A 17,079-nucleotide genomic window follows, 5' to 3' on the forward strand; every position below is an offset into this window, starting at 1 on the left:
TGTGCATAGATAATGCACATGCATGGATCTCAGCTCTACTCTATAAAGTCATCAACCACTCAGAGGCTCCTCTAAGTGCATGATATGGAAGTTTCATATGTCACTTCTGCTCACATCTTATTACTCTAAACTGAGCATATATCTATACGGAATTACATGAGATGCTAGGAAATGCAGTCTTTTTTTGTAATAGCTGTGCTTCCTGATTAAAATTCTATTACTTGTGAAGAAAGGAAAACAGAAATTGGGGACTATTATCTTTGTTCCCTTCCTGTGACTGGCTTACAGTTGCTTCTCTTCTTACTCAGATGTTCACCAGTTCTTTGCTTTTCTCCTCCATTTTCTTCTGTTGCTCATCCATTTGAATAAAATATAACTGCTTCCGGGAGCTTTAATTTTCCCATCTCATGGCTTATTCCAGATAACTTTAGTTCTAACTGCTGTGAGTTCCCAGGTATGCTTGTTATATTGTCCCTTTAGTAGTATTTGTATGGGTCATTTGGCACTAATTGTCTTGTGTCACTCTTAGATGTCAAAAATTACTTTTTAATCTCTTCATAGTGTCTATAATTGGAATTCAATATGTATTGACTTAATAAAATTGGATATTTATCACATATGACATGCTTGTCAGGATGGCATGGAGACCAACTTTTGGTGGTAGAAGCTGCCCTATCATTTTTTAAAAATGTATTTACACTTTTATGTAGTTGAGTATTTTGTTCACCACTCTTTAGAGTCAATGTATTAAACCTCATTATGAGTCATTTGTATACTATCCTCACACCCTCGGATCTAAAAGTGCATGTATTCTTCTTAACAAGTTTTTTATTATTTTATTATATTGGAACAATTGGGCCAAAAGCCTTGTTTTTTCCCCTCACTTTTGAAACATTGCTGCTCTTTATAGTAAACCCATAATGTTCTGTCAGTGCCACAAAAGACAGCCGCCATGTTCCAAACTGGCATGACTGGTTCTCTCTCGGCAGTATTTTCTGGATTAGAAAGTGTATCAGTCAGGGTCTCAGCAGGAAACAGATGGCTCACACAAATAGGGTAATTAGAAAGGGTTTAATAAAGAAACTGTTTACAAAGAGCAGACAGGGTAAGGAAAAACTACTAGGGATGTTTAGCCTGCTGGGGTCAGCCCAATGGGGAGGCACACCACCTTGGCCTGTGGGGGGAAGAAAGGGTTTGGACAGAGAGCCTCTCCTACTTGTAAGCTGGGAGAGAGCTTCCTGATAGAGCTGTGCACTTGGTGGAGGGCCCCAGCTGGCCCATCGCAACCTTGGCGGGAAGGGTCCAGAAGAAATAAATCACCCATCTCATTTCCTCCTATCTTTTGATCTCCTGCCAGTGCCGTTGGCCAAATCTAACTGGAATCTGAGGTCAGTTGGTATAGTCCATAGAGAAATGACTCCCAGAGGCTGCAGCAGGAGAGAGAAGGGACAAAAGAGGAGCAAATGGAAAACTCCCAGCCTGCAAAAAAAATCTCAGTTTTGTTCACAATGTTTTCCAAAGTTGCCAGTTACTACTTTTCATTTTTGTTTTCCTAATATTTCAAGGACCTAATAATAGTCATACATTACAGTTAAGCATTTACCTTTCCTCTGTTTTGAATCATATTGCTTATACTTCGGCACTAATCTTAAGACTTAGAGGACTCACAGTAGAATTCATGTTGTAAACATTTAAATGAAATGAGTCCATTCCAATCATATTCCTTTAAATCTCTAAAATAGGAACATTATTCAACTTAACATTTAATTGAGCAAAGCTAATCTGTGCACACAGCATAAATTAGGTATTGTCAGCCAGTTTACAGTATGAATAAAATACAGGAACCCGACAGAGAACATCTCCTTTGTCTAGAGTCCTCCATAATTGTGGCATTTAGTTATGTGGAGAACTTCCACGCCATATGTTTTAACAAATACTTCAGGTCATAAGGGCATGTATAATGGAAGGACATAATTAAAGTTTAATCTGTTCGGTAAAAAGGCACCATTAATTACTCTAGTCAATTTGTAGGGTTATTAATTGGTTCTGGAAACATGTCAAGGTACTAATTTAAATGGATTTTTTTTCCCTAATTGTCTAGACGGCCCCTCGACCACACACCGCCCCAGGAATTATGCAGCCTCCACTTCGATTACAGCCTCTTCCCAGGCATCGTACAGCAGGAACTGTTCCAAAGATCACTCCAGGGTCCAGATCCAAAACCTCACTGCTGGAAACTGAAGCTCCTTTTCCCCTTAGGGTAAACATTATTCCTTCAAGGAATATCTTTTTATTCTTGATTAGAATATTAGATTATCACAGTATTTAAGATGCTAGATTTAATTAATCTACTCAATGACATTTGTATTGTGTACTTATTAAGCACTTATGATGTTCTATTTAATTATCTTACTCAAATGGGAAGGCCTATAATTTCCACTTGAGTGAGCAAAAAGAGTAAGGAATAGGTATAATAAGGTAAAGTGATCTCATTAATTTGAAGGGTTGTATGAAAAACAAAGAGGACCTTTTTACAGAGAGATATGACTTCTGTGAGAATAAAACCCAGTGTTGACTGCTTTTACATTTTAAATGCATGAAACCTAGAAAATGAAACTTTCTAAGAATAGGTTCGCATTTGCATGCTGACTTACTTTACCATCAGTGTATGAAATTGCTTCAAGTTTGACTCTGGAGAACGTTGGGTATAGAAGGAAAAGAATGTCCATCTTTTTTAAAACGCTGAATTAATCACACACAGGAGCTTGACTCTGCTTCCCTTTCAAGGTTATATGTGACTCAGGTAATTTCAGTTATTTTAATAGAGCACAGAAGGAGGCATAATAATCATAAAAATGAGTTCCTTAAACAGGGAGATATAACTAAGACATTCAGTAATTAGGGGGGGTGGGGAAGGGATTGTTTGTATTTCTAGCACAAAGAAGAAACATTGGCAGCTTAAGAACCTGTGTCATAATACAATAGTCATTATGTTCAAATGGGTGAATTTAGTTCCATTCCTTTTTTAGGAAACATAATATACATGAAATTAAGGTATTTTTATCTAACGACACTAAGGAATTAATTCATACAAATGATTGTCTCATAGTAAGAGTATAAATATAACTCTAAAAATGAAAACCAATATTTTAATCTATTTACTGTAGTTTTCAGATTACATATCACTTTTTACAAGCCTCATTATAATTTAATAGTAGTTTATCAGAAAACAGCAGGGGAAATTAAACCAAAAGTGGTGGCACATTTTCTAGGGAAGACTTCGTAGAGTTAGGCAGGAACTTATTGGGTCATAAGTCAATTAGGTTGATGCTTTCCAGAATCTGGTCTCTACTTAGAGACCTAGACATTTCCTGTTTCAGTTAGTGTTCAGGAATGGTCAGGTCCTGAGAGCTGTCTCGGCTAACTAAAATTACTCATAATGACCTAATTTTTCTCTATATAGTAAACTGGAATGAGGAGCAAAATCATAATCAGGGACCATTAATCCACAAGATATCAAATAATCACAGTTTGTAGAAGCAGCATGCCTCCCCCTGTAGGCAGACTTACATGGGAAGCCAGGTCACAATGAGATCATGGAGTCAGAATGAGCAGATGTGGAACGGAATGTTACTGCATCAGGCTTAGATGGCATGATGCACCTAGCTCATTTTAGGAATGGGATGCCAAAGGTTCCAGAAAACTCAAAGGTCTTTGGCTCAAACCCCCTGTATGCTCCAAGAATAACTTTGCCAATAGGACTAGAAATATTCAAAGTCCAATGGGTGATACATCCTCTACCCTAGATAGTACTTGGTTGCGCACTTTCCATGTTTTCCAAGGTGACTATATTCTTTTCAATGCTCCTATAAGTATTATTTTACTATTCTACTTTGATAAGCACATTTTCCTGTAAGATATGTGGATACTATCTATCAGGTAATATTCAAGTTCTATTGGCTAGGGAGGGATTTGTTTTTCTTTCAGGTGATTTTCCATATCTGCTCTTAACCACTGAATGGATTTATTAATTAAATTTACATAGAGATTTTTATTTTTCTGTTTTTAAGTTGGGGGATGTGAATGATTGAGGGACAGGCATTTAATGGTAACTTACATGGCTAACAAGATTGAGATCAATCCATATTAATTTAAACTAGCTAAACTTACACTTTTCATTCAATAAATATTTATTGGATACTTACTGCTCTAAGCATTGGTGATATATCAATTATCAAGGCAGGCAAAAGTCTCTAACTTACTAGATTTTATATTATTTATAATGTACATGGGAAAAAGATAATTCATCTAATTTTTTTCAGTGGTATTGATGATAAAAATGATTTAATATAAAATCAGACAAGAAATTCCTAAAAAATAATGCTCTGCATGACTGATGAATATTTAGTGAGCAACCACTAAATTTGTATTGCTTTCTTAAAGATTAAAGAAGGATGTGGTAAGCTTATGGGAATTGTTCAAAGGTGTAACAGATATAAGCAGGTTGATCTTTCTAAATGTCAGGAGTGAGGGTTTTTGATTTAGGTAAAAACAATTTGGTAAAAAACATGCTGGTTGAAATCCAATTGAGTAAAAATAATGACTTGATTGAAAATGATTATCCTTAGGATGAGAGTTTCTCATGCACTATTGATAGAAATAGAAATTGGTATAACTCTTGCAAAAGCAATATGGAAATATCTGTCAACATTTTAAATGAACATGCTCAAGCATTTTAACATATAGGCAATTTTCCCCAGGAATAAACACATGTGTGAAAAAAAATAAATTCAAGAATATTTAGTAATATAATAGTGAACAATTATAAAAATATCTACATATGTAATAGGATATTGTTTTAAAATGTTATAATATATTAAAATATATTTAAAATAATAAGGTAGAATTTTTGTATTGTCATGAAAAGATGTTCAAAATGTTTTGGGCTAAATATGTGAGGTAAGAAACAGCATGATAATTTTTAAAAAAATGATCAGACCATTTCTAAATAAGATATGTAATTGACTGATAACTACTTAGAAATTAAAATCTCCCAACCTCTCTAAGTTTTCTATTTATATATTTTATTGTTATTACTTTTACTTATCTAATTTATATTTGTTATTAAAATATCAATGCATACCATCAAAGAAAAAGGAAAAATGTAGAAAAAGTAAAATGAGAACATACAACCTGCAGTGTGAACCATTCCAATAATTCTAAACTTCTTGGATAATTCTGTTTAAATCCCTCTCTGTTCACATAAATGTTGTCTTCAATCAAAATACTTATGACATATATCTTTATTTGACCTGATTTTATGAATTTGTAATGAGAAATATTTGGAGAATGATTTTACTTTCTTAAAAAAAAAACTTTTCACTATTTAAGCACCCCAAAATTAAGAATAAATTGACTGAAAAATGATTTTAAAACCATGCCAAATAAAATGATAAAAATGATTAAAGGTGACTGAAAGTTCAGAAAACTATTCATAGGCACAAAAATAATCAATTTTTGAAAATCTAAAGATTCAACTATACCTGAACAAAGTGACGTAATTATTGATTATAACTTTAGTGCTTTATAATTGTTGAGGTAATACATGTTGATCAAACTTTCAAATAATATAAATATCTCTCTATATAAAAGACTAATATGTAAAGTGACCCCTCAGGAGTTCGATCACTCGTTATGATATGCTCTGACAACCAGGGGGTGACACTGAATGAAGGAAGGTCCCAGCTGGCAGCCAGGGAAGGCAGGCCCCAGCCAGCAACCAGAAGGAAGGCCCTGATCACCGGCCAGGCCCAGGGACCCTACCATGCACAAATTTCATGCAGCGGGCCTCTAGTACATATATAAAATACAAAATGATGTCCTCCCCAAATATCCAAATCTCCATGAAAACCTTATGTTTAATTCTTCTAGATATCCCTAATTTTATCAAAATTCACATATAAGTTATTTAAAAGAAATGTAGGATGATATCACATGGATCTTTTTATGAATAGATTTACACAAGTCTTTTTGAAGCCTGCTGAAATTCCATTATAAGAACAAAGAAAATTTAGTTGAACATTCTCCTATTGATGGACTTGATGTTCAACTAAGTTTGTTATACATAATGTGTATTTGTGTGTGTGTACTAGTAAGTATGCTTACATTTCCATCAGTGTACTTGTGTAGTTGTCTTGGGTAGCATTTATTCTTATGGGTTGAGTTTCTAGGGGAAAATAAGCTGAATGGAGTCTTGGGTTAGCCTCTGTACTTGGTACCTTGATATTGTATTTTCCAGAACTACAATAATACCTGAATGGGTGAAATGAATATGAAAAAAGTGTCAAGACTCCCTTGTTAAGTAGACTCTTCAACCCTGCTTCAAAGTAAACACTTTAAATTTCTTGATTCCAAATTGTTTAACTATACTTAGGTTTAGGGGTTGTTGAGGAAAAATCCCCAAAATACTCTAAAGATGCCATCACTGTATATTTGGTTTAAAAATACACTTACATAATGTTAGAAATTCATAAAAACTTAATTTGCTATGGCTGCTTCAAATAGAATGGATTGTTTTGAGTTTGCCTATTTATATCAGTTGAGTTGCATTGCAATGTCAATCATATACTCTTATCTCTAATTTTGGATGACATTGAATCACCACTTAATTCTCTTTCACTGGTTCTTATGGCATGGAATGTGATTACAGGGCAAAAAGGCAATGATGAAGCTGAGGAACTCAATGGACAATTCACAGGGAATGAAACAGTATCAACCTCTGAACATTAACAGTTACATGATGCCTGTTCCTCCTCGGCCTCCTTCCCCGAATGGAAAAATCACAAGGGAAAATAGATCTGAAACATGGAGAAGGAGAAGATTTCGGCCAACCACTGCTCCAAATGGCTTACAACCAGCCTCCGCCGGGGTGATTATGGAATCAAGTTTTCGTGTATTAATTTAGCATTGCATTATTAAATTTCTAGATTTGCAGTAAAAGAATTTAAGGAAATCAAAGGCTAAATGACTTGAACAAAGAAATATAATAGTTTATTAATGTAATTGTAAGCTTGAATGAATCTGCAATCAAATGTTTGAGAAGTGCAATTCAGAAACTAATTGCACAATTGAATAAAAAAAAATCTAGTGAATCTTGAGATCAAATTTAGTTTGTATTATAACCCATTTCCAAATTTTTTATTATTTTGGAAATTTAATTTATTACTTATTTGTTTCCTTAAATTTGCTCAATCACACGTCAGAAACATTTTAACATTTAATTTTCAAAAATTCAGCAACTTATACATAAAAAACAATATATTATATAAAATGACTTTTAGTAAGCTTTTAATAATCACTTCTAGTGATGGCAAATTATTTTATAACACTTAGAAAAAAATTCATTTCAATTTTCTTCAAAAATATTGTACTTTGATGTACTCGTTTCCTCAAAATACTGATGAATAGTCCTAAGACCAGTAAGCCTTTATGTATGTACAGGCTATTATGAAGGCAAGATATCTCTCAATTTTTATTGTGTAGATATACAACTACAATAATTGTAATTATATGTAACTTTTGTGATTAGCAGGGGTCAACATTTACTGAAAGAGAATCAGGGAATGTAGTACCAACATGCACATAGACTTCATGTTATCTCTTTAAAACCAACATCATTCTTGTTTTTTAAATTATTATGGTGGGAAAATTGGTGTACAAGATCATATATATTATACTTCAGGAGTACATTATAATTTGATATTTGTATACATTGCATAGTATTCACTACTATAAGTCTAGTTATCATCCATCACCATACAAATATCAACCATTTCACCTTCTTTCCAAGACTCATCTCTACTAGTAACCACCAATATGTTTTCTGTATCTATAAATTTGTTTTTGTTTTATTCAGTTCTTTTTAGATTCTACATATAAATTAAATCATACTATATTTATCTTTATCTGTCTAACTTTTTTCAAGGTCTATCTGCGCTGTTGCAAATGGCAATTTTCCTTCTTTTTTACGGCTGAGTACTATTTCAGTGTGTGTGTGTGTGTGTGTGTGTGTGTGTGTGAAGGTATGTACCACATTTTCTTTAATCATTCATCTGTTGGTGGGCCCTTATTGTCTTGACTATTATAAATCATGCTGCAATGAACCTAGAGGTGCATATCTCCTTTTAAACTAGTTTGATTTATTTATTTATTTATTTATTTATTTATTTATTTATTTTATTCTTCAGATAAATATCCAGAAGTTGATTAGCTGGTTCTAACCTTAACTTTTTGAGGAATCTCCATACAGTTTTTTTTTTTTATTGTGGCCACAATAGTTTACATTCTCACCAAGAGTGTATGTGAATTTTCTTCTTTTCACATTGTTTCCAATACTTGTTATTTGATGTTTACAGATGTGAGATGATGTTTAATTGTGGTTTTTATTTGCATTTCCCTGATAATTAGTGATGTTGAACATCTTCTCTTGTGTCTGTTGCCAATTTATAGTATTCATGGGAAAAATGTCTGTTTAAATAGTCTACCCATTTTATAATTGGGTCATTTGTTTTTATGTTGTTGGGTTGTGTGAACTTTTAATTTCAGATATTAACCTTTTATCAAATAAACTAGGGCCCCAGTGCACAAAATTCATTTACAGGAGTGGGGGGGAGGGGTCCCTCAGCCTAGCCTCTCCAATATGAGACATCCCTCTCACAATCCAGGACTGCTGGCTCCTAACTGCTTACCTGTCTGCCTGTCTGATACTCTCTAGTTGCCTCTGCCTGCAGGCCTGATTGGCACTAACTGCCTCTGCTTGCCAACCTGTTTGCCCCCTAACTGCTCTGTCCTGCTGGCCTGGTGGCCCCCTAACTGCTCTCCCTTGCCAGTCTGTTGCCCCTAACCACCTCTGCCTCAGCCCCCACCATATTGGCTTCATCTGGAAGATGTCCAGTCTAATTAGCATATTACCCTTTTATTAGTGTAGATGATTTGCAAATATCTTCTCCCATTCAATAGGTTCCCTTTTAGTTTTGTTGATGGTTTCCTTTCCTGCACAAAAGCTTTTTAGTTTGGAATAAACCCATTTGTTTATTTTTGCTTTTGTTCTTCTTGCCTTTGGAGTCATATCTAAGTATTAAAACAAGGAACTTATCAAGGACCTTACCACCTATGTGTTTTTTTCTAGGAATTTTATATTTTCAGTTCTTACATTTTAAATCCTTAATCCATTTTAAATTAATTTTTGTATACAATGTGAGGTGGTAGTCTAGTACCGTGTTTCCCCGAAAATAAAACATCCTCCGAAAATAAGACCTAGCGCATGGAAAGATAAGACATCCCCTGAAAATAAGACCTAGCGCAACTTTGGGAGAAGAAATTAATATAAGACACTGTCTTATTCTTGGGGAAACAGGGTATCTTTTGCATGTGGCCATCCAGATTTTCTAGCACCATTTATTGAAGAGATTGTCCTTTGCCCATTATATTTTTACTCCTTTGTTATAAATTAATTCTTTATATTTGTGCTAATTTATTTCTGGGCTCTCTATTCTGTTCCATTGATCTGTGTTTCTTTTTTTATGTTAATATCATACTGTGTTGATTTCTGTAGCTTTGTAATATAGTTTGAAGCTAGGGACCATGACACCTTTAGTTTTGTTCTTAAAATTGCTTTTGTTGTTTTGGATCTTTTGTATTTCCACACAAATTTTAAAAGTATTTGTTTTAGTTTTGTGAAAAATGCCACTATAACCAAACTCATTCTTAAATGCTTTATTTATTTTTTGTCTACATCTTACTCTTGTCATCTATACTCACCAATGACTTTCTCCAAAACTCGGGACTATGTTCCTCATGCTTGCTCAAATTTCCTCCTTTCTATTTTTTCCCAATTCTCTTCTCTTGGTCCAGTCTCTGAGGCACAGGCTCCACCCTGTCTCCTTGACCTTATCCTTTTCCATTGTCCATGGCACCTAACGTTGTCAGTCATTCTCCTTCCTAATTGGTATTTTTGTTCTCTCTTTAATATTCATCTCTGTCAATCAACATCCCTGGGCCTTATATGAAGTTACCAAATCCTTTCCTCACATTCTGTAGCCTTAGACTTCTGTTTTCTCCTTTCCTTCTGAAAGTTCTCGAAGAGTAGTATAGTTGAGTCTAACAAACAACCCCAGGCAACTCAGCTTCTAACAACAAAGGTTTATTTCTTATTCTTATTATCTGTTGTTGGTCAACTGTAATTCTGGGACCTAGACTCAAGGAGTTGTCCCTGTATGGGGTATGTGGCCTCATGGACAGCAGAACCATGGAATTCTTTGAAGATTCCACTCATAACTGACACGTGTCACTTGCACTTGAGCTCTAGTACCAAATGACATTAATAGTCAGAAGTATCATCCTCTCACACAGATTATGGTTAGATATTGGAGCAATAATAAAATCTACCACATCTACCGACTTATTGTGAATCCATTGCCTGCTGGGCCCCCAGGCCAACAAACATACTGTCTTTAGGATGTGGTTCCCACTTAGCAAATATAGTGACTTCCTTATCATCCTCACTTGGTGGCAGCATTTGATTTTTTAATGTTAAAACATATTTCTGAGATAAACTCTACTGTTCATCCTTTAAAGAAAGTTTAAATGTCTCAACCATAAGAATTATAAAATTTATATGTACAAGTAAAACAACAATAATCAAGCAAACACTCATGTTCACACAATGACTTCTGAACAAAGTATAATGTTACTGTCATGTACTCAACCCCTTGGTCCTGAGCTATCACATCCCTTATTGCTTCCCAGAGCAACTCCCATACTGACATCTGTGTTAACCGAGTCCCTGCTTTTCTTTGGAGTTCTATCACTTATATTCAGTAATCTTCAGAAATAAGCTCAAACCTAGCATTGTAACAAAATGATAATATTCCTGGAGAAAACAGGCTAAATAGAGTTTTTGAGTCACAGTCTGGGATTGGTGTAAATTTTTATAATAGTTTTAAGAACTTCTGCGGAATTCAAAGCCAGGTCATGAGTGTGTCTTAAGAAAATGGGGCTCACCAGAGACAGGCCATCTAGAGAAGTCCTCCTGGAGCCAGCTAGTAGACGTACATAGGATGTGGTCAAGTGAATGAGCTGTAAACTGACACAGAGGTGACAGTGGCAACTGAGGCAACTTCTCTTGAACATTCTGCCCTGAAGTTGGAAATGCATCAGTATGGCATTTGCACCAGCCTTGCTTTGAGAGACCTTAGCATGTCTTTCTCTTGAGTCACAAGGCTTCAGTTTGCCCTGGTCTTAAAAAATAAAACAACAAACAACAAGAAAACTTAAAAAATATAACACCTTCTGTTCTCTCTTTTCAAAATCCCTAGCTTGGGAGTGTTGGAACTACTAAACTGATGCTCTAATATTCTTAGCTTTTCTCTCTAATTTTCTGTCTTTTGTCTTTTTGTTCTACTTGCTGGGAGATTTCTTCAATTTAATCTTCCACACATACTGCTGAGTTTTTTCTTCTGCTGCCTTATTTTAATTCTAAGTACCTCTTTTGTGTTCCCTGAATGTTACTTTAAAAAGCTTCTTATTCTTGTTCTGTATGATTTTGATTCTTTGCTATTTGTGGAGATTTGCTTTATAGGCTAATATATGTTCAAATTTTGTAAAGAATGTGCTTCTCTAAATGTTGGGATCAGCATTCTATAAATGCCCAATAATAAGAAATGTAAATTGTCATTTATATTATTATTTTATATTATTAGCATTTAAAAAGAAATCTGTGTGGTCCCCCAGTTTCTGAATTCTAATGATCATTCTCTGTAATTTATTTATTTATTTATTTTTTAAAATATATTTTATTGATTTTTCACAGAGAGGAAGGGAGAGATAGAAACGTCGATGAGAGAGAAACATCGACCAGCTGCCTCCTGCACACCCCCTACTGGGGATGTGCCCGCAACCCAGGTACATGCCCTTGACCAGAGTCGAACCTGGGACCTTTCAGTCCGCAGACCGACGCTCTACCACTGAGCCAAACATGTTTTGGCCATTCTCTGTAATTTAGATTTATTGCTTTCTCCTCGTTTTGTTTGGTAAATGTAAAGTTCTGTTTTGTAAATGTTCAAAACATCTTATGTGCTCTCAGAATTAGGGAATTAGGGTTACTCTAATTTACTGGTGATGTGATTTTTTTTTTTTTTTTGTCATTAAAAAAAGATCTTTATTACTTACTACTTTTGTCCTTAAAACCTATTTTGGCTAATAATTCTTTTCCTTATTTTCTTCAGATAAGTATTTAATATATATTTCTTTTACTTTCTGTACATTTAAGCTTTAGGCTTTACATGTACCTTTGCAACATATGGGTGCTCTACGTTTATTTCAGGCTGAGAAACTCTGTCCCTTCAATAAGTAAATTTAGTCCAATTACATTTATTTTATTTGGTAGTGTATTTAGACTTACTTCTGTCATCTTAGTTTTTATTTCCTTTTTATTATATATTTTTTAGATAGTAGCATTAGATGCTTTCATTGATTCTCCCTTGAAACTACCCTCTCTTGCCTTTCATGCCATTCTGTTTTAATGCTGCTTTGCCATCTGCTTTTATCTCTTTCTCCTTTGTGTCTCTTCTGCCTCACCTCTTAATCTAGCCATCATCATGGCTTAGGTCTTGACAATTTATTATTATTATTATTATTATTAAATATGTATTCCTCTTCCCAAATGGCTTTGAAAGCTTTCTAGGTGTCTCTTGGATTTTTCATTAGCTCTTGGTTCCTGGAGTATAGAATAAAGTTGGCATAATGGGGTGACTCTCATGTACTTTTACTTTTAGAACTTGGATTTATTTTATTTTGGTGTATCGATAGAACTGATTTTTAAAGGGGAGGTGACTGTCATGATTAATTTACACATTAAATTCACTCTTTTATTTTATGTATTTGTATTGATTTTAGAGAGGAAGGAAAAGGAAGACAGAGATAGAAACATCAATGATCAGAAAGGATCATTGATTGGCTGCCTCTTCCATGCCCTATAGTGGGGATCAAGCCTGCAACCTAAGCATGTGCCCTGACTGGGAATCAAACTATGACCTCCTGATTCATAGGTCAACAGTCAATCACTGAACCACTCTGGCTGGGACCCAAGCATCCTTTAAATGCTCTTTAAAGGGAAAGTATCCTTTAAAAGGAAAAAAATAAATAAATAAAGGAGGTAGAAGGCAAAGAAACACAGCTTGCTGGTGGCCCATCATTGGTTCCTCTATGAATGTGTAGAACATGGTCCCTGGATTCTGTGATCTGTGTCCCTAGGGGCTGATGCATGGAGCCAATCGATGAGGTGTTGTAGATCTCAAAGCATAGCACATTGCTTCTATGTCCTGTTGCTTTGTTTTAGAACTTGCTTTTACAGAATCTATGAGACTAGTTAGGATTTCCTTTGAGGCTTCTTTCACTCTTTTGAAGATTCTTGTGTTCTCACTCAGGATTGCTGGTTCACCTACACTATACAGCAGACTACTGAAGAGATGGATGGTCACATAAATAGTGTTTATAAGTGTGAAAATACAGGCTTTCAGATAAGACCTGTTTAATCATCATCTTTATCAATTTAAAAAAGTCTTTCTTAAATTTTATATGATTTGTGAAAAAGAGGGCAAAGAACTTCTCCTGGCAAGAACTGATTTGTACATTTTTAAAATGCCGTGGCTTTAAATTCAATAAGTTTTTTATACTTACAGCACTTCTCATTTGAATGAGCTACCTTTCAAGAGCCCAGCAACCAAATATGGCAAGTGGCTGCATCTCAGACAGCATAGCTCTACACCTTAGCAATGGCTCATATATCTGGTAATCCTTTTTCATCCTCACTACTATGTCTTCAGTTCAGATGCTGGCTACCTAACTCTTAACCAGGCTATTGCAATCATCAACATACTTATATCCTGGCTCTAAATCAACAAATAGCTCAATTTAGCTTTTATTGATAATGACAAGCCCTATACTAGGTGCCGAGGCTACCAACATAAATAAGATCAAATCCTTGTTCTTGGAAACATTGCAGTTTAGCAAGAGAGACAGAAATATCTGCAATTAACCATGATAAATTGTGATGAGAACAAGCACAGCAGTATAAATAAAGCACAATGAGAACACAGAGGAAGGAAATAGTCATTCTGAATGAGGAGATTGGAGAGTGCTTCAGAAAGAAGGCATTTGGAATGGGCTTTGAAAGATGAGTAGGAAGCTAGCATATATTTAATAGAATGAGGGAGCAGCGTGTGAAAAAAGCAGAAAGGGGAAAAAATAAGGGAAGTCCATCTCAGTATTAGCAGATTCTACATAATGATGTTAATGTCAACTCTGTGAAGTGCCTCTCAGCATGCTTCTCTCCTGCTTAAACCCCTCATTACTTCTCTTCCTTAATGAGAGCAAGTATATATTTTTTTTGCTTGGCTGTTTTAAAATGTAGGTTTTATTGTGATTCCGGTATATTGAGATCCATAGATCAGGAAATGATTGCTTTTGAAGAGACAAGTTGTCACTTGAGTCCCAAAGAGGAGGGGGCATGCCACAGATTAGTTAGGGTTCTGTCCAGAACATTTGACTACATATCTGGGCATCATGGCCCAGCCAAAGTGACAAAGGTAACCATCACACCATGTCACACAGGACAACAGAGGACAGCACCAGGGTCAGTTGGGAGGTTGAGGGAGTGTGAGGAATATATAGGCAAGAGCCTTGGTTATGTTTCTGAGAAATGGAACCAGATGGCAGGGTAAGCAGCCTTAGGATTGGGTAGTATGAATACTTTTGGCAGACTCTGAGGTCTAAGGGCTGTCCTGAGTTGTCTGGTGCCTGATCCCGGGTGATTAGGGTTGGGGCATATTGGCCTGGAGTTTGAAAGCCAGATAGAGTCTTCCTGGAACAATTCAAATTAATGCTCATTTTTTTTCTAGCATGTGTCCTAGATTGGATTATAAATTCTACAGTGCCCTAGCCGGTTTGGCTCAGTGGATAGAATGTCGGCCTGTGGACTGAAGGGTCCCAGGTTTGATTCCAGTCAAGAGCTCCTCCCCTGCTTGATCCCTGGTGAGGGTGCGTGCAAGAAGCAACCGATCGATGTGTTTCTCTCGCATCGATGTTTCTCTGTCTTTCCTTCTCTCTTGCATTCTCTCTAAAAGTCAATGGAAAAATATCCTTGGGTGACAATTAAAAGATAATAAGAAGATAAAACAGATAAAAATATATTTTAAGTAAGTAAGTAAGTAAATAAATAAATAAATAAATAAATAAATACATTTTATGGTCACCCTACTAACTAGAAGTTTATTGCAGTGGTCCAGGTAAGATTTTAGGATGTCCAGAGTTCATCAGGGCTTGGCTAAGTTGCTGGAAAGGAATTGCTGCCCAACACTGCCAAGTACAGGCTCTTCGACATCATATATAGAAATCTTTTATATCCACCCCACACAGGCCTGGGCAGAGATCCAGGAGATCCCAGTGGGGATTTGTTTATCAATTAAGTGCTAAATATTACAAATACATAAAGGCTAACTCCTTAACCATTCAAGGGTCTTGCTGTTTGCCAGCACAGATTGTAATTGCCTGAGATTTCAGAAAAGAAATGAGAAGGAAAATCATAAGCAACTGAACAGAAAATCAGAAAGATAACGCTTAGCTGACCAGGACCATGAGACCTTGCTGCTCTTCTTAACGTGGAGCTGAATTTTTATGGACATTTTTGTTGTTGTTGTTAATCCTCACCTGATATTTCTTCCCTTCCCCCTCCCTCATGTATTTTAAAGGGAGAGAAAGGGGTGGAAGGGAGAGGGAGAAAAATACAGAGATAAACATCAATGTGAGAGAGGCACATGGATTGTTTGCCTCCCAATGAGCCCTGATCAGGGCTGGGAATCAAACCTGTAACTGAGACACATGCCCTTGACCGAAATCAAACCTGCCACCCTTCAGTCTGAAGTCCAACACTCTAACCACTGAGCAAAATTAGCTAGGGATGGAGGGTTTTGCCTCTTGCTTGAGGATAGCAGAGAGGGCCATGAAAGCTTGTCAAAATTTCATCAGTCTGAGGTCATTCTAACCTTGGAAGACAGTAAGTATAGAGGCAATTTAGTCAACTGAAAGAAACAATTGTTTCCTTGTACACATATTTAATCATGAGCTGTCATTTGGGCCTCTCATTAGAACCCAGAAAGGTTATTTGGTGACAATAATTGGGGATTTCAACTAGACCCAGGGGGAAAAAAAAAAAAAGATGTTGCTATCAGGAATACATTTTAGCAGAGACAAGAATATGAATAAGAGTAAATGAAAAGGGAGAAGAGGTGTTAAGTTGTTTTATTTTAAATGTTCTTCTAGTTCTCATTTTGCATACAGAGGCAGGCTTTGCCTCACTCCAATCCCACTCTTACCTTGTATTTATCAATATATAGTGCTCATCTACCGGAGGCTCACAGGGCAGCCTCCGAAGCCATGTCCCTCTAGAAAGTATTGCTTAACAAAAGGGGGATGCTCTTATTTCATCCGTCATGCCATGAAATGTTCCAGTGGGAGCTTGGAGCCGGATTTGCCTTAGGCTGGTGGTTTTGCGTTGGGCTGCACACATGGATGTCACACTCCACACGCCCAGGCAAGAGGACACGTGCCATCATTTCGCAATGAGGAGCTAGCCCTGCTATCGTCCCTTTGCTTTTGACTGTGGCTCGGGGACCTATTTCCGTTTACCTTCATGGCACTTGATGTTCCTGAAACATTTCTGTTGGGAAGTTCTGTGTGTCCACAGGCAAGACAAGTTGCTTAAATTTTAAGCCCCGCTCTATACTTCTCACACTGTTATTTATAGAATTCCATTTATCAGATTTACTTCCTCTGGTTTTTGCTTCAGAGAAATAGAATTGAAATAGAAAAGTCCTCTAAGGTAGAAGGGGGTGGGTTTGAGGATGCTACTATTTTAGTAGTTACTTCAGAAATTTTTGTTGCAGCTTTGCTAAAAGCATGCTTCCAAGGCATCCGTAATTCAATGAAATCAAACTCAATTAATTGCCATGGATTCATTAAAAG

The 17,079-nt window shown here is 36.0% G+C and overlaps 1 protein-coding gene across 2 annotated transcripts in view; it reads left to right on the forward strand.

Annotated features, from left to right (window-relative positions):
• The window catches only part of ERICH3 (glutamate rich 3), a 105,304-nt gene that overhangs the window by 38,174 nt on the left and 50,051 nt on the right, over positions 1 to 17,079 (forward strand). For both annotated transcript variants that reach the window (XM_045584465.1, XM_045584464.1), the window contains exons 6-7: positions 2,102 to 2,260; positions 6,710 to 6,928. In XM_045584465.1, coding sequence (XP_045440421.1) covers positions 2,102 to 2,260; positions 6,710 to 6,928 — 378 coding nt within the window. The remainder of the gene's footprint in view (positions 1 to 2,101; positions 2,261 to 6,709; positions 6,929 to 17,079) is intronic.

The sequence above is a fragment of the Pipistrellus kuhlii genome, unplaced genomic scaffold (assembly GCF_014108245.1).
Source record: "Pipistrellus kuhlii isolate mPipKuh1 unplaced genomic scaffold, mPipKuh1.p scaffold_m20_p_2, whole genome shotgun sequence".
Classification (NCBI taxonomy): domain Eukaryota; kingdom Metazoa; phylum Chordata; class Mammalia; order Chiroptera; family Vespertilionidae; genus Pipistrellus; species Pipistrellus kuhlii.